This window comes from Mandrillus leucophaeus, unplaced genomic scaffold (assembly GCF_000951045.1).
Source record: "Mandrillus leucophaeus isolate KB7577 unplaced genomic scaffold, Mleu.le_1.0 Scaffold345, whole genome shotgun sequence".
Lineage (NCBI taxonomy): Eukaryota > Metazoa > Chordata > Mammalia > Primates > Cercopithecidae > Mandrillus > Mandrillus leucophaeus.
Window position 1 is genome coordinate 1,970,968 of NW_012103643.1, and position 21,107 is coordinate 1,992,074.

Below are 21,107 nucleotides of genomic sequence, written 5' to 3' on the forward strand. Positions count from 1 at the left end.
GTGTTGATTATATTCATTGCAAGTATCTTTTTCTACTCTGTGGCTTGCTTTTTACTCTCTTAAGGGTGCCATTTGTTGCCGTGAAACTTAATTGTAATCCATGCTCACTTCTCAAGCCTTCCTTAATGGGTAATGCTTTGAGTATCTTATTTTTTAAATCTACATGCTATAGCGTCATGAAAATTTTCTCATATATATGTTATAAACAATTGTTTTGGCTGGGCATGATGGCTCATGCCTGTAATCTCAGCACTTTGTGGGGCCAAGGCAGGCAGATCACTGAGCCCAGGAGGTTGTGACCAGCCTGGACAACATGGAAAGACCCTGTCTCTACCAAAAAATAAAAATGAAAAAAATTAGCTGGACATGATGGCATGTACCTGTAGTCCCAGCTAGTTGAGAGGCTGAGGTGGGAAGATCACTTGCTCCAAGGAGGTCAAGGCTGCAGTGATCCATGGTTGCACCATTGCACTCCAGCCTGGGTGACAGAGCAAGGTCCTATCTTAAAAAAAAAAAAAATTGTTTTTCTGCATCTGGCATAGTTTTTATTAATTGGAAATCTTGCAAATGAGAAAATGTCTAACTGTCTGACAGCAACAGTAACGTTATTGTGAAATTAGTGGCTATGTTTTACTTAGCCCTTATTGTATATTACCATCTTAATGTGAGTCACATGTAATTCTTAGAGCAGTAGTTAGTTGGATTATGTATCCACATTTTAACCCATTAATGCGTGTTGTATACCCCATTTGTTGAAGTCGAGGCTTACAGAAGCTAGTAATTGGACCCAAAGTCACATACTTACTCAACTCAAACCAAGCCTCTGTTTCTCCAAACCTTTTATTGTCTGAGTATACTATTTGTCCTATCACGATTGACCCTAAGAAGAACAAGGGTAAGAGTCAGTGGCTACCATAAAAAGGGACTAGCCTTTTCTCAATCCTAGAATTAAGCTACTCATTGGAAATATTTCTAAAGTGAAACCTAGTCTTGGTCCTGCCTTGCCTCACTACACAGGTTAGATGATTATCAGATGGATTTCAGAAAGGCTCCCTTAAAAATTTGTTTTTAACCCTCAAGTGGAACCGGAAGGTTTTCTTTTTCACTTACACGTTTCTGATGTGAATTCCTTTTGAAAGAACCTTCATGGCCATAAAATTGCTAGTAGAATGTAAATACCCAATAGATCACATGGAGTAAACTTTTTTGTATGTGACAACATAGGATCTTATTTTTGAAAACCTTTGTGTTTTCACATACATTCTCTCTTTCAAAGAGAATGTTTGAAAACATTCTCTGCCTTCTGCTTATTATAAATCCATGTAACTCTGGAGCAGCCAAATCAGAATGAAACCTGTGTGTGTAGGGGTGAGGCTAAAGCACAGGCGATCAGCCATGATTATGGAAGTAATTTGTAGGTTATTCCAGCCCCAGGGCTCAATTCAGTGCACACAGCTTCCAGAGCCTGTGTGCTGCTGATTCGACGCTGTTACTCAAATACCCACAGACTCACCCATGGAAAGGAGATTCATGTTACCAACAAAAGTAGGAAAGGAATTTTTATGTGTGAGGTTGGAGGAGGGTGGGAATGAGCAGGAATGTTGGAGCCGGGTATATGGAAGAAGTGCTAAGCTGTCTGCACTATTTTAATTTGAATTCTTTCCTTCAACTTGAAGCCAGAGACTGTACCTACCACCTACAAAGTACAACTTCCTATTGGGCCTTCATTCATTCATTATCTTAGGATGTCACATGCAATTCCAAAAAGCTCACCCACCTTTATGGTAATATATCCTAATATTAGTTATTAATTTGTCTGTTAAACGCCTTGGGAACATAGCTAGCAGGCAAATAAGAAAGATAATAGAGTAGAAAATCATATGCTGTTATGTATCTAAAGGGGTATAGAAAATGTTATCTCTAGGAATTGATTGCCTTTTCCTTCCATAGAAAGTTTTCTCATCATTTACAAAGTCACTTGTGTGAGGGTATTACATGCATATTAAGAGACTCATATGCCATTAAGTTGAGTTGAAGATTAAGTGTGATGATGATGGTGTCTGATAGATAGCAAACGCTTAACAGTTACCATTTTAGTAATAAAGAAAAAAAGACCATTCCATGGGCTCCTCTTAAATAAGCAACTTTACAGAAATTAAGTGCGGCTTCACTGTGAAAAGACTAAGGTCTTGAGTTTCATCAGGGTCTAGAGAACTCCCTTGGAAGCCATGTCTAGCTGTGTGTGTCAGACTTGAGGAAGGTCATGGCCGCATGCCCTGGACAAGGGCAGCCAGGCTGGGGAAGAAGCTGTAAATCATCTTTCACAAGGAGGTGTCAAGTGGACTTGTGGTAGAAAAGACTTTAGTGGAGATTTGGCATCTTGACCCAGTGCCCCTCTCAAAGGAGGGTACAGTCCCTGCAAGACCCTGGCCAACAGGTGAGCCTACTCTCTGGGCAGCATCTCCCATTCCTGGAGATCTCCCAGCTTTCAACCGTCTGTTTTGTTAGGCAACCATAAGTCCCAGAAAGTTTTTCGTCATGCTGAGATAATACGTTCTTTCTAGTGAGTCTTGCCATTTCTCTTTGTTTCTGTATTCACCCCCAGAGTCCTGTGCAAGTCTTCTGCTTATCCTCCTCATCACCTTTTAGATACTTAAAAACAGCTTTCATTTATCTCCTGCCACGTCTCTTTGGGCTACCCTGCGTAAGGTTTCCAAGCCATTCTCCCTGTTCTTACTTGTAAGCGAGCTTAGCATCCTGTGTGAGCCTCTGTGTGGTCTGCCCCATGCAGCCTGCAGTGAGGTTCCTATTGTCCTTGTTTCCTCTAGAGTCAATTCCTTTTATTAAAAGCCACATCAAACTGTTGACCAGACTGAGCTCATGGTATCTTAAACCCTCAAAATCAATTCTTACCCAACAAGACCTTCCCCATCTTATTTTAATAGATTTTTTTTTCAAAAACCCAACTCAGAACTTAAATGTACCTCTTTGATATGTTATCCTTGTGGCTTTTATCCTTCTAATAAACTGTTGAAATCCTCTGGGATCCTTATTTGATCTTCCCTGGTGTTTATATTCCTCTTAACTTCACATTATCCGCTGATATGACAAGCTGAGTACAAGGTCTTCGTTCTCTTTGTTGGTTTCTGTGTTGACTTAGTCTGTAGTTAAGTCCTGTTTTCCCCACTCCGTAGATTATATCCCTCCTCCTAGCCAGCCACTGTAGAAATATTTACCTTTGATTTTGGCATGGATTAGTTGTGGAGAAGGGCCAACTCTAGGATATGTGGAGGCCCAGGAAAATATTTTTTTATGGAGGCTTTATCTATATAAAGAATTTGGCTCACCTTGGATCAACTGTCAGCACCATTCTGGTGGCCAAAACTCAAGCAGTCTGGTAAAAGAAATACCACACAGGCTGGTGGGTACGACTCACTAGCCACAGACTCAAGTTCAAGAGTTTTGGGCATCTTTTTGAGACCGCATAGCTGGTACAGGGTGAGAGAATTCCCTGAAGGGGAGAAACTTCCTGAAACCTCCGCTTTCCAGGAGCCAGAGGGAGACTTGGAAAATTTCAAGAAAAACCCTCCAAACTATGGGACCTCCTGAGGTGCAGAGCTCTGGCAGGGGCCCCACTTGCCTACCTCTTAGGAGACATTTAATGGAGAATATGGATATTGAAGTGCAAAATGAATATAAAAGGCTGGAAATCAGTTAGATTGTATGCCTTCTTGTGGGTGCCTCAGAGGTTTCCCCACACTGCAGAGGTATAAGTGTGGTTGAGCTGGATCTTCCTATACAGTTTCTATACTGTTATGTATCATGCAAATTATGTTACTAATGGTATTCTTCCTTTTCTTACATTAGTTTAAATTTGTATTAAATCAATATCAGCATAGTTTAAAAGAATTCAGCTAACATTAAAAGGCTTAGAGTGAAATTATTTTCCTCCTTTTGCCCTCTTCGCCTCATGAGGCTTATTCCCCAGAAGCAACTATACAAAACTATTTTAGCTGATGTTTTTGTTTCTTTGTTTTCTTGCATTTGCTCTCATTTCTCATTAACATGTTTATACTGCTGTTTCTAATGGATTTTAGGTACTACTGACTTTCTATTATGATAGATGAACATTTAGCTGTGTTAGCTATAAATTCTTCTTTCCTCATCTTCCCATATAGGTATATGAATATTTAGGATTAAAACACTAGTCAGTATTATTACATTGTTATGATTATATAAATAGTATTGGCTGCAGAGTCAAGTAGTGTACTGTGATCTTATTTCTTTTCTGTAACAATTTCTTTCTTGTTTGTTTTTTTCTGTCGTTAATGACTGCCCTCTTTTTTTGGCGGGGGGGGAAGGCTCATATTGCTTATTTTCCTGGTTATGTGGCAGTGATATTTTCTAAATCTCCAGCGTGTTAGCTGCTTCATCAGTGATGTTTTCCTTTGAAGCCTGCCCTCCCTGGCACATTGTCCTGCTCCCATATGGCTGCTCTGTGGGCCTCTTGTACAACAGCCTCCCTAGAATTACCAGCTGCTTCTTTTTCATGAAAATAACCTGTAGTAACTTCCTATAAAATGATGCATATTTTTAAATGTCTTCATTCTACCTTTTACTTGCATAATATTTGAGTAATTTGGAATTTTGGCTTGGAAGTCATTTCCCCTTGGTTTAATTATTTTCTGATAATGTTCTCATTTCTGATTAGCATATGTGTGTGTGTTTTTTTTTCCCTCTTTGAATCATTTAGCATCATTTCTTTATCACTAGTATTCTGATCATTGTTTAGTATATATGCTGCCGAAGCAAGCACAATGTCTTTTCTTTGGTCTTTTTTTTCGGAGACAGGGTCTTACTCTGTTGCCCAGGCTGGAGTGCAGTGGTATAATCATGGCTGATTGCAGCCTCAGCCTCCCAGGTTCTCCCACCTCAGCCTCTCAAATAGCTGGGATGACAGGTGCACACCACCATGCTTGGCTAATGTTTGTGTTTTACGTAGAGATGGGGTTTTGCCATGTTGCCCAGGCTGGTCTTGAACTCCTGGGGTCAAGTGATCCACCTGCCTTGGCCTCCCGAAGTGCTGGGATTACAGGTGTAAGCACTGCACCTTGTTGGTGTTCTGATCCTTCACAATGATTTCCTTCTATTGACATTTTAATTTTGATTTTTTTTTTAATTCCTAAAAGAAGCTTTCTCTCCCTCCTTCCCTCGTTCCCTCCCTCCCTTCCTTACTTCCTTCCCCACCTCCTCCCTCCCTTCCCCCTTCCCTGCCTCCCTTCCCCTCTCCCACTCTCTTTTCAATCTCATTGTTCTTTTCTATTGTAAACTGTACTTTTCGTTCACTTGTTTATAGCTTTAGATTCCCTTGCATCTCCAAAGGTTGTGTAGATTTTAGGGAAGCGTTCTCTGTTTCAGGCATGGCTTCGTGTGTGTGTTTTTTTTTGTTTGTTTGTTTTTTTGAGACAGAGTCTTGCTCTTGTCGCCCAGGCTGGAGTGCAGTGGCTCCATCTTGGCTCACTGCGTCCTCCGCCTCCCAGGTTCAAGCAATTCTCCTGCCTCAGCCTCCCAAGTAGCTTAGATTACAGGCATGCACCACTACGCCTGTATAATTTTTATATTTTTAGTAGAGATGGAGTTTTACCATGTTGGCCAGGCTGGTCTTGAACTCCTGATCTCAAGTGATCCCACCTCAGCCTCCCAAAGTGCTGGGATTACAGGCGTGAGCCACCATGCCTGGCCTTAAGTTCTCTTTACAGATATTAAAAATAATGGCTTAAATAAGTCTTATGTAAACAAAATATGATGAGTGTAGAATCAACAAGAAAAAGCCTTTTAAGAATTCACACTGGAACTTTATTCCTATCTAGCCTCTTAAAAAATGGTAACTTTCTTTTCTTTTTCTTTTAAAATGAAAACGTTTGACCTACTTTACAATTATTCTTGTGCTTCTATAAACTTGGATTATCCAAAATTTTAGTTTCCTAGGTTTGGCATACATTCCCTAGTATTTCTTGTGTTTAAAATGAATTTCCCTTTTCCTGCCACTTACGTAAACCATTGATTATCTGAAATCACCAAGTGTCCTCCATGCTGTTGGATAATTGAAGCTGGATCTATTTAAATACATAATGAAGCCCTGAGCTTCATCTTATCTCTGCACTCAAAGGGGCTGTTATGCAAAATGCATTTTTTGCTGATTATATTTTGTCTGTTGGCAAGAACTTTGCTTATTCCCTTCACTGAACTGTATACAGTATTTATAGCATCCCCAGAAGGCAAAGGAAGAATCACAAAATTCACTCTCTTTACCTGTTTGCTGCTGTTTGTTTAATGGAAGGTGATTTGTGGTTAGCAAGTTGAGAGGGTACCATTGGGTGGTCTCTCCTTCCTGCCTTTTTGACTTCTGGATTCTGACGAAGGGACCCTTCATGAATCTGATGTCCCTAACTAACCTTGCCTGGTTCAAGAAGGGGAGGCAAGGTTGGTGGCTTCAAATGGCTTTTTCTAGCATGTCAGAATTTATATCCTGGAGAGACCTTGAGGAACAACATTGTGTCAGGTCAGGAGTCCCCAGTTGAGGTGTTAGGCCAATGAATGGTCAAGAAATGTTGCAAGACTTTTCTCCACCCAACTAGCTGTTGAAAGCAGTCAATGGAGAGTTCGCCTCGTCTCTTGTGGACACACAGCTCCCTGCCTGCCACTGCAAAAGGACAAAGTTTGCAGAAAAGCTCATTTATTGAATAGTCCTTCTGAGAAATTGATTTGGCTTAATGATAGAGAATGGTAGGGGCTGTCATTTTATTTAGACAGGACAGTGGGAGCAAAAGTTCTCTCTAATGGAACTGCCTTCAGCCATTGACAGATTTTTTAAAAGTTCGGGGGAACCGAGGCATACTTAATGGTGAAAAGGGCTGATGGCTAAATTTTTCATACAGCTGTCATCACACATTTCTATATATGTTTCTCTAGGTTTGGGGGCTCTTTTTATTTTATAATTATTTTTTCTTTTAAATTGTGGTACACCACACATAAAATTTACCATCTAGCCATTTTTAAGTGGACAGTTGAGTGGCATTAAGTACATTCATACTGTTGTGCAACTGTCACCATTATTAATCGCCAGAACTTTTTTTTTTTTTTTTTTTTGAGATGGAGTCTCACTCTGTCACCCAGGCTGGAGTGCAGTGGCATAATCTCGGCTCAGTGCAACCTCCACCTTCCAGGTTCAAGCGATTCTTGTGCCTCAGCCTCCCGAGTAGCTAGGACTACAGGCATGTGCCACCATGTCCAGCTAATTTTGTATTGTTAGTAGAGATGGGGTTTCACCATGCTCAGGCTGGTCTCCAACTCCTGGCCTCAAGTGATTTGCCCGCCTTGGCCTCCCAAAGTGCTGGGATTACAAGCATGAACCATTCTGCCCTGCCCATAACTCTTTTTCATCATGCAAAGCTTAAGCGCGGTCCCCATTACTTAACAACATTCCATATCCCCTTCACTCCGGCCCCTAGCAACCACTGTCTGTCTTTATAAGTTCCAGGATAGCTGCTTTGCCAAAATTAAATAGAGACCATTCAAAGGGTGTTTAACTTTCGTCAGCTTCCTTCATTTTTACTTCTTAAGTGGAAGACAAAGGTGAACTCTCTGACGTCAGAATGGAGTGTGTTGCTATTGGCTGAATTTGGCTGGGGTCCGCACAGGGGGAAGAAGAAAACCCACTTTCATTAAATAGGGAGAGCAAAAGGCTGTTGTTTCACAGAACATATCAGATTGTGGTCTTTCTTGGGCTTCCACGTGCACTACACAGACTCCTTTATTTTTGAGACATCCCCTGTCTTGCAGTGGAATTCTTACTTTGCTGGGAGATCAGTCAGGATGGGTAGAATTATGCTGAAGTAAGGAGCACTTAAATCTTAGTGGTTTAACATGCTTTCTCCTTCCTGGCATGATCGAGGCTGGCTCCAGAGCCGTACTCATCCTAGACTCTTTTGGATCCAGGCAGACAGAAGCTCTATCTTGACACAATGCTTCTGTGACTGTGGCAAAGGGGCAAAAGCCAATCAGGCTTTTGTTGAGTAGTGACGTCACTTCTACTGACATTTTACTGGCAAAAGCCAAGTGCCATGGCCATGCCTGGCTTCAGAGGGGGTCAGAAAGTTCTATTCTCCCATATTCCCAGAATGACAAGAGCTCAAAATATTGAATGGTCATGCCTGTAATCCCAGCACTTTGGGAGGTCGAGTCAGGGTGATCACCTGAGGTCAGGAGTTTAGGACCACCCTGGCCAACATGGTGAAACCCCTCTCTACTAAAAATACAAAAATTACCTGGGCTTGGTGGTGCATGCCTGTAATCCCAGCACTTTGGCAGGCTGAGGTGGGCGGATCACTTGAGGTCAGGAGTTCAAGACCAGACTGGCCAACATGGTGAAACCCCATCTCTACTAAAAATACAAAAGTTAGCTGGGTGTGTGGTTCCTTAGTAGCCTGTAGTCCCAGCTAGGGACTAGGGAGGCTGAGGCAGGAGGACCACGTGAACCTAGGAGGCGGAGGTTGCAATGAGCTGAGATTGTGCCCAGGCACACTAGCCTGGGTGACAGAGTGAGATTCTGTCTAAAATATTAATAATAATAATAATAATAATAATAATAATGGCTGGGTGCAGTGGGTCACGCCTGTAATCCTAGCACTTTGGGAGGCTGAGGCAGGCAGATCACGAGGTCAGGAGATCGAGACCATCCTGGCTAACATGGTGAAACCCTGCCTCTACTAAAAATACAAAAATTAGCTAAGCATGGTGTCGGGTGCCTGTAGTCCCAGGTACTAGGGAGGCTGAGGCAGGAGAATGGCGTGAACCCAGGAGGCAGAGCTTGCAGTGAGCTGAGATTGCACCACTGCACTCCAGCCTGGGCAACAGAGCCAGACTCCATCTTTGAAAAAGAAAAATAATAATGATAATAGTAATTGAATGGGTAATGCTTATGACGCTGCAGCCTGGCTTTCAGAGCAATTAAGAGCTGGGGGTCAGGATCAGTGTGTCATATTAAACAAGGAAAAAACAGAACCAAAGCATTTTTTTTTTAAGAACAGGGTTGATGGAGATTGGGATTTATAATAAATGACTGTGTTTCCTACTTTTTCTGGGCTTTTTTTCCCTCCATCTGTGAAAAATGGTCATCTGAGTCCCTTCTGGATAAATATTTTTATTTAAATTCTTAAGTTCATAACATATATTCAACCAAGCTTGCTGTCAGAAATTTCAGATCTTTCTATCCGTTGCCCAGGTATTATGTCAGGGTTGTAGGTATTTCCTTTTCTTACTCCATGAGTTAGGGGGTAAGGGTAGGGGCTGGGAGGTTCTAACTGAGGCAGAGATGAGAGAGGTTTGCCTTGAAGAGATGGATGTGGACTGCCCCTGAGCTTCCACCTGCCGGGTGTTGGTGCAGGAACCATAGCCTCTCCTTAGTGCTTCATGCACCTCTACAGGGATTGCATCTGGATGCCCCCACATTATCCTTTAAAAATGGGTGAAGATGGCCAGGCGTGGTGGCTCACGCCTGTAATCCCAGCACTTTGGGAGGCCGAGGCTGGTAGATCGCCTGAGGTCAGGAGTTCGAGACCAGCCTGGCCAACATGGAGAAACCCCATCTCTACTAAAAGTACAAAAATTAGCTGGGCGTGGTGGCGGACGCCTGTAATCCCAACTCCTCGGGAGGCTGAGGCAGGAGAATCTCTTGAACTCGGGAGGCGCAGGTTGCAGTGAGCCGAGATTGTGCTGCTACTGTGCTCCAGCCTGGGCGACAGAGAGACTCCGTCTCAAAGAAAAAACAGGCGTGAAGACATGGACTCCACTAAAATCTAAAAGCTCCTCATTTCCACTGAGCCATACAAACAAAATGGAAAGCAAGTTTTGGGCCAAGGAACCAGCTTTTTATCAGGTACTACCAGGCACTTGGGAGGACAAGGAAATGGTGAAGAAGGGTGAAGCTTGGAACTTCCTTTGTAGTGTTGTAAGGACAATATTTAATGAAAACTAAAAATATGAAGTACCATATTTTTAGCATAGTTATAGAAAAATTATACTCAACTATTAGGATAATATACCTTGGAAGGATGTTCTTTGAAACTTTCTATGATAGTTTAACGTATACACAGAAAAGGCACATTTTGATGGTGTTTAACAAACTGAACACACCCCTGTCATACACCTATGTAAGCAGCACCCAGATGAAGAAACAGAAGGTGGCCAGCACCCCAGAAACCTCTCTTGTGCTTCTTACCAGATTCTACCCATTGCATCTCATCCCACCAAAAAAACCTGCCCTCTTGACTTCTAATAGTCTATATTAGTTTATCTGTGTTGGTACTTGATATGGTTTGGCTGTGTCCCCACCCAAATCTCATCTTGAATTGTAGTTCCTGTAATCCCCACTTGTCGTGGGAGGGAGCCATTGGGAGGTAATTGAATCATGAGGGCAGTTACCTCCATACTGTTCTCATGATAGTGAGTGAGTTCTCACTAGATCTGATGGTTTTATAAGGGGCTTTCCCCCCTGCTTCATTCTGTACTTCTCCTCGCTGCCACCATGAGAAGTTGTTTGCTTCCCCTTCGCCATGATTGTAAGTTTCCTGAGGCCTCCTCAGCCATGCTGAACTGTGAGTCAATTAAACTTCTTTCTTTTATGAATTACCCAGTCTTGGATATGTCTTTGTTAGCAGCATGAGAATGGACTAATACAGTACTTCATATAAATAGAATCCTACAGTATATATACTGCAGTGCATCTGATTCCTTCCCCAAAATGATGTGTGCAAGATTTATGTGTCTTAGTCTATAGTTATAGTTCCTCCATTCTTGCTGTATAGTATTTCATTGTGTGATTATCCCACATATTCATCCATTCCCCTATTGGTTGCATCTGGATGGTGTCCAGTTTCACCCATGATATGCTGCTGTGCATGTTCTGGTGTGTATATTTTTGTGTGCATATGAATGTGTTTCTCTTGAGTATGTAACTAGAGTGCATTTTCTGGGTCACAGGGTGTACATATATTCAACTTTAGTAAGTAATGTCCGACAGTTTTCTAAAGCAGTTGTGCAAGTTTACTTTCCAGCCAGCAGTCAGCATGCATAGCAGTTCTGGTTACTCCGTATGTTTGCCAACACTGGGTATTTTCATCTTGAAAGTTTTTTTTTTTTTTTTTTTTTTAAAGGAAAAATACTTAGCAGATTATTTTTCCATCTGAGCTGGTTCCTTTCCTAATTAAAAAAAAAAAAAACGAGGCTGGGCGTGGTGGCTCACACTTGTAATCCCAGCACTTTGGGAGGCTGAGGCAGGCGGATCACAAGGTCAAGAGATCGAGACCATCCTGGCCAACATGGTGAAACCCTGTCTCTACTAAAAAAAATACAAAAATTAGCTGGGCATGGTGGCACACGCCTGTAGTCCCAGCTACTCGGGAGACTGAGGCAGGAGAATCGCTTGAACCTGGGAGGCGGAGGTTGCAGTGAGTCGAGATCGCACCACTGCACTCCAGCCTGGTGACAGAGCGAGACTCCATCTCAAAAAAAAAAAAAAAACAACGTGCGGGGGGAATAATCCCACCTAATGAGATACCCATTTATTGTGAGGCACTGAGAGATCCAGTGATCGAGCTTTGTACAGAACACCAGCAGGAACAAGCTTGGTGCTTTCATTAGCTGTAGGGGGGCCTCTCTTTTTCTGGTGGAACTTCAAGGTGATACATAAGGACAAACTATAAGATAATGACCTGCGAAGACGAGATAACTATAACATAAAGTGAAGCAAATTTAATCTCATAAATAGACATGCATTTTTTTCCCCCTAAGTTTCTCAATCTACAAGTCCTCACCTGTGGCTTCCAATGTCTTTATCGCCTCGCCTCCTCCCACTCAGTCTTTACAAAGTGATTCCATTTGCTTTGTCAGGTGGTGCTTCTGCTGTTTCTTCTTGGATTGTCTAGCATATTGAAATCTTCTTTATCCACAGGCAAAATATTTGTTATCCATATAACAACTGCTGGACCAGTTAGGTTTGCCCAGTGGGAGGTGACTTTGTTGGTTGACACCATTTTTAATATTTGATGCTGTTTCTTATGTGGAATACAAACCTGATCCGATTCAGAAATAATAAAGATAAAGTACTCTCTTGACTTAAGTTCCAGCTGCCAGCCAGCACAGAGTCATGTGCTGGTGGGTTCCTGTTAATAAAATGTTGTTTACAAGTGGCTGGGCGAGGTGGCTCACACCTGTAATCCCAGCACTTTGGGAGGCCGAGGCAGGCAAATCACTTGAGGTCAGGAGTTCGAGACCAGCCTAGGCAACATGATGAAATCCCATCTCTACTAAAAATATAAAACTTAGCCAGGCGTGGTGGCACATGCCTGTAGTCCCAGCTGTTCGGGAGGCTGCACGAGAATTGCTTGAACCTGGGAGGCAGAGGCTGTAGTAAGCCAAGATCGCTCCACTGCACTCCAGCCTGGGTGACAGAGCAAGACCCTGTCTCCAGAAATAAAAAAAAAAAAACAAACCACCACCACCAACAAAAACCCAGAATTTTATTTATAAGCCATCACTCAAATGAGTCAGAAAACTAAGAAGGTGCTTCAAAGGAAAAAACAATGAAGTGTTTTTGTGCATGAAAAATGATGTTAGTAGCTCCTTTAGTATTGTCGTGGCTGAATAGACTATTTCTTGAGATGGGCTAACTTCTGAGCATTTGTTTCACCTCTCTGGACTTAAAAGAATACCTGGAAAAGTCCAGTATCTCCTCACTTGTAAAAACTCATTGATTGAATTCCTAAAGAATCATTAATAGTGAGTTATCACACATGTGCTGTCTCTTGAAAACTATTCTGACTTGCCTTTCAGAACACCGAGTCACGCCAGTCCCACTTAGGTCACCATTGGTGGGTGCTGGTCACCATTTGCTTAATGCCCATCTCAAACAGACCACTTTTAGCACGTGGAGTGTTGTTGGGCGGCTGCAATTCTTAGAGGCTCCCATGGAGTCCCCAAAGACAGTATTTCTTCTGGCTACCTGACCGCTTCCCCAGCCCTGGTTCTGTCTTGCTGCTTAGCACCAGGATAGGACCTTTGGATCTGGGTTGCAGTGGTTCACGAGGGCAGGGCTGTTGTAGCTTCCTATGTCAGTAATGTCCCTCAGTCCCACTCATGCCCTGTGACTGACCGGACTTATCTGGAAACCGACCTTTACTTCACAGGCACCCTCGTGAGTAGACACCAAGTTGTCTGTGTTAGGAGTGTCACTTTCACATGTGAATTCAATAAGTACATTGAGTGAGCGGATGTGGTGGCTTCATTCAGGACAGCCCTTGAAGGGGAGGAGGGGAGAGTGGGCATCTGACCTGAGACTCACTTTTTGTTACTAATTTCCTGAAGGAAGAGGAGGTCAGGTTAGCCGTATCCGTGGGTATCTAGACCTGTCACCTCGACTGCCAGGCATTGCTTCTCTGGAAATGCTCCGGTTCATTTTTCTTAAGTTCCTAAGAGGTGCCTTTTTCTTCCTGCCCCTTCTTCCTGGTACAGACCACTAGCCAGACGGAGCTCGAAAACTGGATCACCGCCATCCACTCTGCCTGCGCCACTGCGGTCGCAAGACACCACCACAAGGAAGACACGCTCCGACTCCTGAAATCAGAGATCAAAAAACTGGAACAGAAGATTGACATGGATGAAAAGATGAAGAAAATGGGCGAAATGCAGCTGTCTTCAGTCACTGACTCGAAGAAAAAGAAAACAATATTAGATCAGGTAATCGTTCTTCCGTGTTTAGATCCAGACAAAATTGTTAGGTCTCTAAAAGGTTTTTTTTCTTTTTTTGCTGTTTTGGAATCGTGAAACATCATCAGATATCTCCTCGACAGCCTGTCATCCAGGATGCTGAGTTCTTTATTGTGACTGTCAGTGTTCTTCGCTCTTTGTTTGTAGCTGATTGTTAACAGCTAAACGGAACAATATTACATTGAATGAAAGTCAGAAACCCAATAGAGGAGCCCCCGGCCCCCACCAAGGATGTGCTGTTCTAGGGGATCTGTGTAACTGGAAAGTTTGCAATTTCATTTCCCATATTATCAGACTGACTTGGAGTCCTCTTATGGTGGGGACTCGTTTCTGGCTCCTCAGTAAATTTTGAATTCTTAATTTGGAAAAGGTAAAGTACATTCAAAAGATATATCTGGCTGGGCGTGGTGGCTCATGCCTGTAATCCTAGCACTTTGGGAGGCTGAGGTGGGCATATTCGTTTGAGCCCAGGAGTTCAAGACCAGCCTGGTCAACATGGCAAAACCCCATCTCTACACAAAAAATACAAAAATTAGCCACACCTGTAGTCTCAGGAGGCCGAGATGGGAGGATCACCTGAGCCTGGGAGGTGGAGGCTGTGGTGGGCCAAGATTGTGCCATTGTACTCCAGCCTGGGTGACAGAGCAAGACTATCTCTCTCTATATCTAGAGAGATATATACATATATATATATATATGTATATATCTCTCTAGATATATATATATAATTGCTTTATATGTGCATAAGTATATTTCATGCTAAACAGAAAAGATTGAGTGAAATGAACATAGAACATTTTTGCCTGCTATTCAGCTGTCAGTAACAGCTATCTGGTAATGCTTTGACGCTTTGTCCTAATGCTTAGGAAATAATTACATGAATAAATGATATTTAAGTATTTGAACAATTGACATGGGCCTTCCACATTTCTCTCCCTCTGGGGTTTCCCTTTGTTACCTGACATTGTGTTTTTTTAAATTGACGCAAAATTCACATAATGTAAAATCAACCATTTTAACACGAACAATTCAGTAGCATCGAGTATGTGTACAATGTGGTGCAGCCACTACCCCATCTAGCCCTGAAATGTGTTAATCTGCCCCAAAAGGTAACCCCATACCTGTGAAGCAGTTGCTCGCCTCTGCCCCTGGCACTGTCTTCTTGGATTTGCCTATTCTAGATGTTTCATGTGAATGGAATTCCACAGTACGTGGCCTCTTGTGTCTGGCTCCTTCCCTGAGCTTCATGTTTTGGAGGTGGATCCACGTGGTAGCATACATCAGCACTTTACTCTTGAGTTCTGGCTGAATCGTATTGCGTTGTATGTATACACCATGGTGTGTTTATTGGCCATTTGTTGATGGACATTCGAGCTGTTTCCACCTTTTGCGAACAGTGCTGCTATGAACACGTGTGTACAGTGATAATATATTTTGTCGAAGCACAAAGGGAGATTTCAACCATTCATCATTATCTGTCAGCATCACTGAGCCTTCGCTCTATGCCAGACCTTGTCCTTAGGCTTGTATTATCTTTTTCAAACATCCCAACAGCCTTATGAGGTAGGTATTATTTTGCCACTTTGAAAAATGAGGGAATGTCTCAGAGACATGCTACAGCTGGAACTTTGTATTCCAGAGCCTAGGTCTCCACCGTCTTGTGTTCCGCTTCCACCCTTTGTTCCAGGCTACCATGCTCTTCCCAAAAGCACTTGGTCAAGTGCTTCTAGCCTTTAATTCGTCTCACTTTTCTTTATATGAAAACCCACCTCTTGTTAAGTCATATAGTTCTCTGGTGATGGAAATCTCTACCTTTTTACTTCTTCAGTCTTGTGTTTGTGGCCCAGAGCTTGGAGTTGACACACCTATCATGCCCCCAGTACGAACTCCAAGATAGGAGGGAACAGAAGAACTTGTCATTTTCTATTTATGATGCTGAATTTATGGCTGTAGATCTTTGCAGAAGGAAACATAAGTAACTAAGAAACTTAGGTACCTGTTGTTTATTCCTTAGGATTATAGTGAATGCCTTTACGACATGTAGATTTGTATAGGATGAAAATATTAACATTTGTTTCCCGTGTTCTCACTTTTTCTTTTCCCATGTTTTCACTACCGTAGATCTTTGTCTGGGAGCAAAATCTCGAGCAGTTCCAAATGGACCTCTTTCGTTTCCGCTGTTATTTAGCCAGCCTGCAGGGTGGGGAGCTGCCAAACCCCAAAAGGCTTCTTGCTTTTGCAAGTCGACCAACGAAAGTGGCCATGGGCCGCCTTGGAATCTTTTCCGTATCATCGTTTCATGCCCTGGTGAGTAGAAGCTAATGAATTTTTGAAAAACACTGAGCTTGACACTTAATCCTGAGCAGGACTTGACAAGAGTCTCCTAAGTGTTTTTCGAGCTTCCTGCTGTGTGTGGATTTCTGAAATGCCCTCCTATTGCAGTGGATGCAAAGTTCCGTTTAAACCTGTCCAAACTATATTACTTAAGCATCTCTTGATGGGGGTGGCCTAACCTGTTGTGCAAAGAAAATATGAAAGGTACCATCTTCAGCGTTGTTCACATGTAGTATTTGTTGATAGCTCTTGTCGTCTTCAGGCAGTGTCATGTTTGGAACCCAAATACCTATTTTTTATATTAACTTTGTGGGAATGGTGAGTGGAGTGCTCACTCTCATACATCAATGCATTCTCAGGCTGGGTATGATGGCTCAGCACTGCGGGAGGCCAACGCAGGCGGATCACCTGAGGTCAGGAGTTCGAGACCAGCCTGGCCAACATGGTGAAACCCCGTTTCTATTAAAAGTACAGAAATTACCTGGGTGTGTTGGTGCACACCTGTAATCCCAGTTACTCGGGAGGCCAAGGCCTGAGAATTGCTTGAACCTGGGAGGAGGTTGCAGTGAGCCAAGATCGTACCACTGCACTCTAGTCTAGGTGACAGAGTGAGACTCTGTCTCAAAAAAAAATATATATATATATATATACACACACACACACACACACACACGCATTCTCATTCTGTCTCTTTCACTCAATCACTCACATACACATAATACATACACCATATATGGAACACAGATCTCTTTGGAGATCTCCATTTCACTTTATTTTTACTGTTGTTTTGATGACCACGAATACCCGATGCATTAGAGCATGGCGACCTCTGTGATTCGCCGGCTGAACATATACATTGCTTGAGGAAGGGAATTTCCATCTGACCTCTACGGTGGCAGACTGTGTAGTCGTGTTGTGTGTTTATAATCTGTAATTTCATGTACTTGCTAAATTGCGAGCAGCTTTGTGTACTTTTGGCTCCTTCTCAAAAATTGCTGTATGAGTAACATGGTTTTAGTCTATCCAAGTCGACACCCACTTAAAATGTACTGCACCTTAGCACATTTGCTAGGGAATTAAATGTTAAGTCTCAGGTTCCAGAAACAGCTTTGTAAAACCTTAGCTGTGCTGTTCTTCTCTTGCTTTGTCAGCTGTACCCTTCTATTGCATTCAGAGCTATAATTCAGTCAGAGGCGTTTGTATTCTTTATAAATAGATTAGCATCATCATTCAGATAATTAGGGGTAGATTTACATTTTTAAAGAAGTCTTAAACCAATTTCTGGAGTTATTAAAACTGGCATCCTGATTTGTTCTGCTAATTACAGCTCAGCTCTTGGTCTCCCTGGCTACCACCTCTCCATACAGCTATTAAACCCTGTTTTTTCAGTAGTGGGACAAAGTGCTGTGTTGAATAAACTTACAAAAGGTTTTCAGTTTTTGACTCCAGATCTATTTCTCGGAGACCTGGACACTCATTTTTAACTTAGCCAAATCTCAGTTCGCCTATTCTGCAAATGAAAAACAAACAAAAAAAACTAGGATAGAAATTCTATCTCCTCGTCAGAATATCATCCATTGAGGGCACATTTTTATGAAGGGAACTCGTGGTGTCATTGAGGTACCATCTATATTGATACTAAATCTTGAGCATCGAAGTGGCTCCCTCCTCTTACTGTACCTTCTAGATTTTGGAGAAAATAATTTTGCTTTCTCCCTAAAACTTGTATGCTTTCATTATTTTCTTCAAAGTCATTGGGCACAACCTCCCTGAGAAAGTTATCGTTTTACTCTTCCATAATTCATCTTCGGACCCTCTAATTTCCTTCGTCTCAATGCCTGTGATGTGTGTGTATACTTTTCTTTCAAGGGGCAGGCTATTAAAATTTGGCCAGCTGGGCTGGGCGCGGTGGCTGAAGCCTGTAATCCCAGCACTTTGGGAGGCCAAGACGGGCGGATCACGATGTCAGGAGATCGAGACCATCCTGGCTAACACGGTGAAACCCCGTCTCTACTAAAAAGTACAAAAAACTAGCCGGGCGAGGTGGCGGGCGCCTGTAGTCCCAGCTACTCGGGAGGCTGAGGCAGGAGAATGGCGCAAACCCGGGAGGCGGAGCTTGCAGTGAGCTGAGATCTGGCCACTGCACCCCAACCTGTGCGACAGGGCGAGACTCCGTCTCAAAAAAAAAAAAAAAAAAAATTTGGCCAGCTGAAGATGGGGATGGGAGAGTTAGTTACTCTGAGGTGTTTTGGTCAGTGGTTTTAAAGAGTATTGAAGTCCATACGTTCAACTGTCTGTTCCTTTGTTGGATTTTTGCTCGCTTTGTCAGTGATACAAGTCTGGGTGTTTCAATATGTTCCTGCAACTTCTCTTTTCTGTGAGGGGTTTCATTTCAGACAGAACAAATCAGGCGAGCCTGTTGGGTGTCTGTTCCTATTTGTTGCTTTAGCTCCTGTGGAAGATCCCGGGCAGGGAATTTTACAGTCTGATTTATTAGGGACTCTTATTTTCTTTCCCTCCTCTCCTTGTCATTTGACCCCTGGGATTTTTTTTCTCCTTGGGGTTGAAACATTCTTCAATTTAGTCTTTGTCCAGATTTTTTTTTTTCTTCTTTTCAGTAGGGGAGGAGGAAGGAGGAGGTGTGAGGGTAACAGGGCTGGGTCGGAGAGAGTGGAGCTACAATTGAAGTAGCATTCACTGAGAAAGCTTCCCGTAATGCTGCGTGATTTGCAGTAATTAACTGAAGGGCCCCCGCTGTACTCTTTGAAAGAAGGTTATCATTGTTCTTGTTTGCACAGATGAGCAGAATGATAGAGTAATCAGGTTCAGGCCACAAAGGGAGGCATTGTCTGGGCAAAGATCATTGAGAAACTCTCGAGCTCTGGTCCAGCAGTTCTTCTGCCAGCCCTTTTTCTAAATCCCTTTGCTCATTTTGAGTCATTATTGTCTTGGAGGTAGTGGTTACTTTTGCAGTTTACAAGGCTCCAAGCAATTGAGAATACTGCTTATAAGAAACTTAAGTGAAGTGTTTTGTTAAACAGGCTGAACTAACTAGTCAGCTGGTTAACTGAGAATATTTTTGCGTGTATGGATTTCTCTTTCATGCTCTCTTTGTCTGGAAATTGTAAACTGAAGAGTTACCTTTTCATTGTTGTCACCATGTTACATAGGGATATGCTTTTGCTTTGTGGTATTTATGTATTTATTTGTTCAAGCAACAAATATATGCAAGTGCCTGGCATCTGTCAGTTTTATCCTTGTGATTAGGACTATAGTGAACAGCACAGAGTTTCTGTCCTCTTGAAGCTTTTATTCTTGTGGGAGAGAAGGGTAAGAAATAAGTAAACAATTAACTAGACACGGTGAGTACAGGTATTGCTGTGTGTATGAAGAAAGCAAACGGTAATATATGTCAACATATTTATACGGCTGCCTCTATGTATGTGTCACTATTCATGACTGGATTTGTTTGTAAAATGACTGTATGACCGTGAGGCCAAATGGACATTTTTTTCCTTTAGAATTTAAAATTTTTAACACCATTTATTCAGTGTTGACATAGTCATGTGAGCCTATGCATGTCTGCATGTTATAATTTATTCGTTTTACAACCTTTATTTACCTTTAATGGAGAAAGTGATGAAAATAGAGAAAATTTTTGCATATCTTACGGTGTGTTTGTCTTGTGATTTTGTTCCCTGTGATATCTCCAGTGTAATCTTAGATTAAGATCTTTCTCGTGAAAATTCCCACCAGTGTCTTGGATACCACATTTTTCTATGCCCTGATCTGGGTTTTTTTGTTTCGTTTTGTTTTGTTTTTAACCTGCCAAGCTGAGAAAATGCAAAATGCAAGACCTCTCAGCTCCCTCATCTTCCTATTTTTGTTTGGGTCCAAAAACCTTCCCTCTAAATACCCTTGTAGAGAAGCTGTTTTGATTCCTGTTTTTAATGTACGTAGGGGTCCCTGCCAATCCACCCATGGGGCTTCTGCGGTGTTTACATTGTCAATACTGAAGCCCCAGAGAGGCATGCCTTCCAACCAACACGCTGACTGCTGGGGAGGCCCCTCATGTTACCAACAGTGCCTCATCCCCTACATTGCTGCCAATTGGCATCTGTCACATCGGGAGCTGCCTGTGTGGGAATCTACAAGTAGGTTCCAAGACATTCACCTCTGGCAACAAAAGAGTGGGTGGAGAAGTTTCATTTCAAGTCTGACTCGCTGTTCCTCCGGCCACTCCCTTTTTTCTGAAAGGCAAGCCCGTGGGTGGCCCATGGAGACACCTTCTGGCAGAAGTTCCCGTAAGTTCCTGGGACTTTGCTTTTGCCACCTGTAGGATAAAGTTCAAGCCTGAATGTTTTGCCTGGGAGGACTTTCTGGAGTCCTTGTGGAGATTCTACTTGAGCAGTTATCCTGGTGACAGATTGACATTTAGGGTGTTCCCTTGTGAAATGCTTCTCTGGGATCACGCCACTGGACTCCAGCCTGGGCGACAGAGCAAGACTCCATCTTAAAAAAAAAAAAAGAAAAAGAAAAAGAAATGCTTCTCTGGGTTGCTGGTACATTGTAATATCTCGACAGAGTTTAGCTTTTGTTTGACAAAAAAATACAAGTTTTCTTTCCCATTTACCTAAACATAGGACATGTAAGTGATGCAAGTCTGGTAAGGTGCCTTCATCTTCAGTGAGCCCGGTCCCTTTTGTCTTGTTATTCTGCCATCCTTGAAAAGGCTTGGGTAGGGACATCCTCGACCGCAACACACACCTTCCTTTTATCAGGAAAAAGAAAACAGATAGGATAGCGGAAAGGATAACAGAAGACCCCCTCCCATTGAGCACAGTTCCTGAAAGTTGCAAATAGTTTTTTTGCTTATGTGCCATTGACCAGAACTTAAGCCCAATCCATGCCCTGCTGCAAGGAAAATAAGTCATCTTGGACTTAGTGGC

General features: G+C 42.5%; 1 protein-coding gene across 2 annotated transcripts in view; it reads left to right on the forward strand.

The window, feature by feature from the left end:
* The window catches only part of TIAM1 (T-cell lymphoma invasion and metastasis 1), a 364,694-nt gene that overhangs the window by 230,599 nt on the left and 112,988 nt on the right, over positions 1 to 21,107 (forward strand). For both annotated transcript variants that reach the window (XM_011989052.1, XM_011989053.1), the window contains exons 7-8: positions 13,570 to 13,794; positions 15,946 to 16,131. In XM_011989052.1, the coding sequence (XP_011844442.1) occupies positions 13,570 to 13,794; positions 15,946 to 16,131 (411 nt within the window). The remainder of the gene's footprint in view (positions 1 to 13,569; positions 13,795 to 15,945; positions 16,132 to 21,107) is intronic.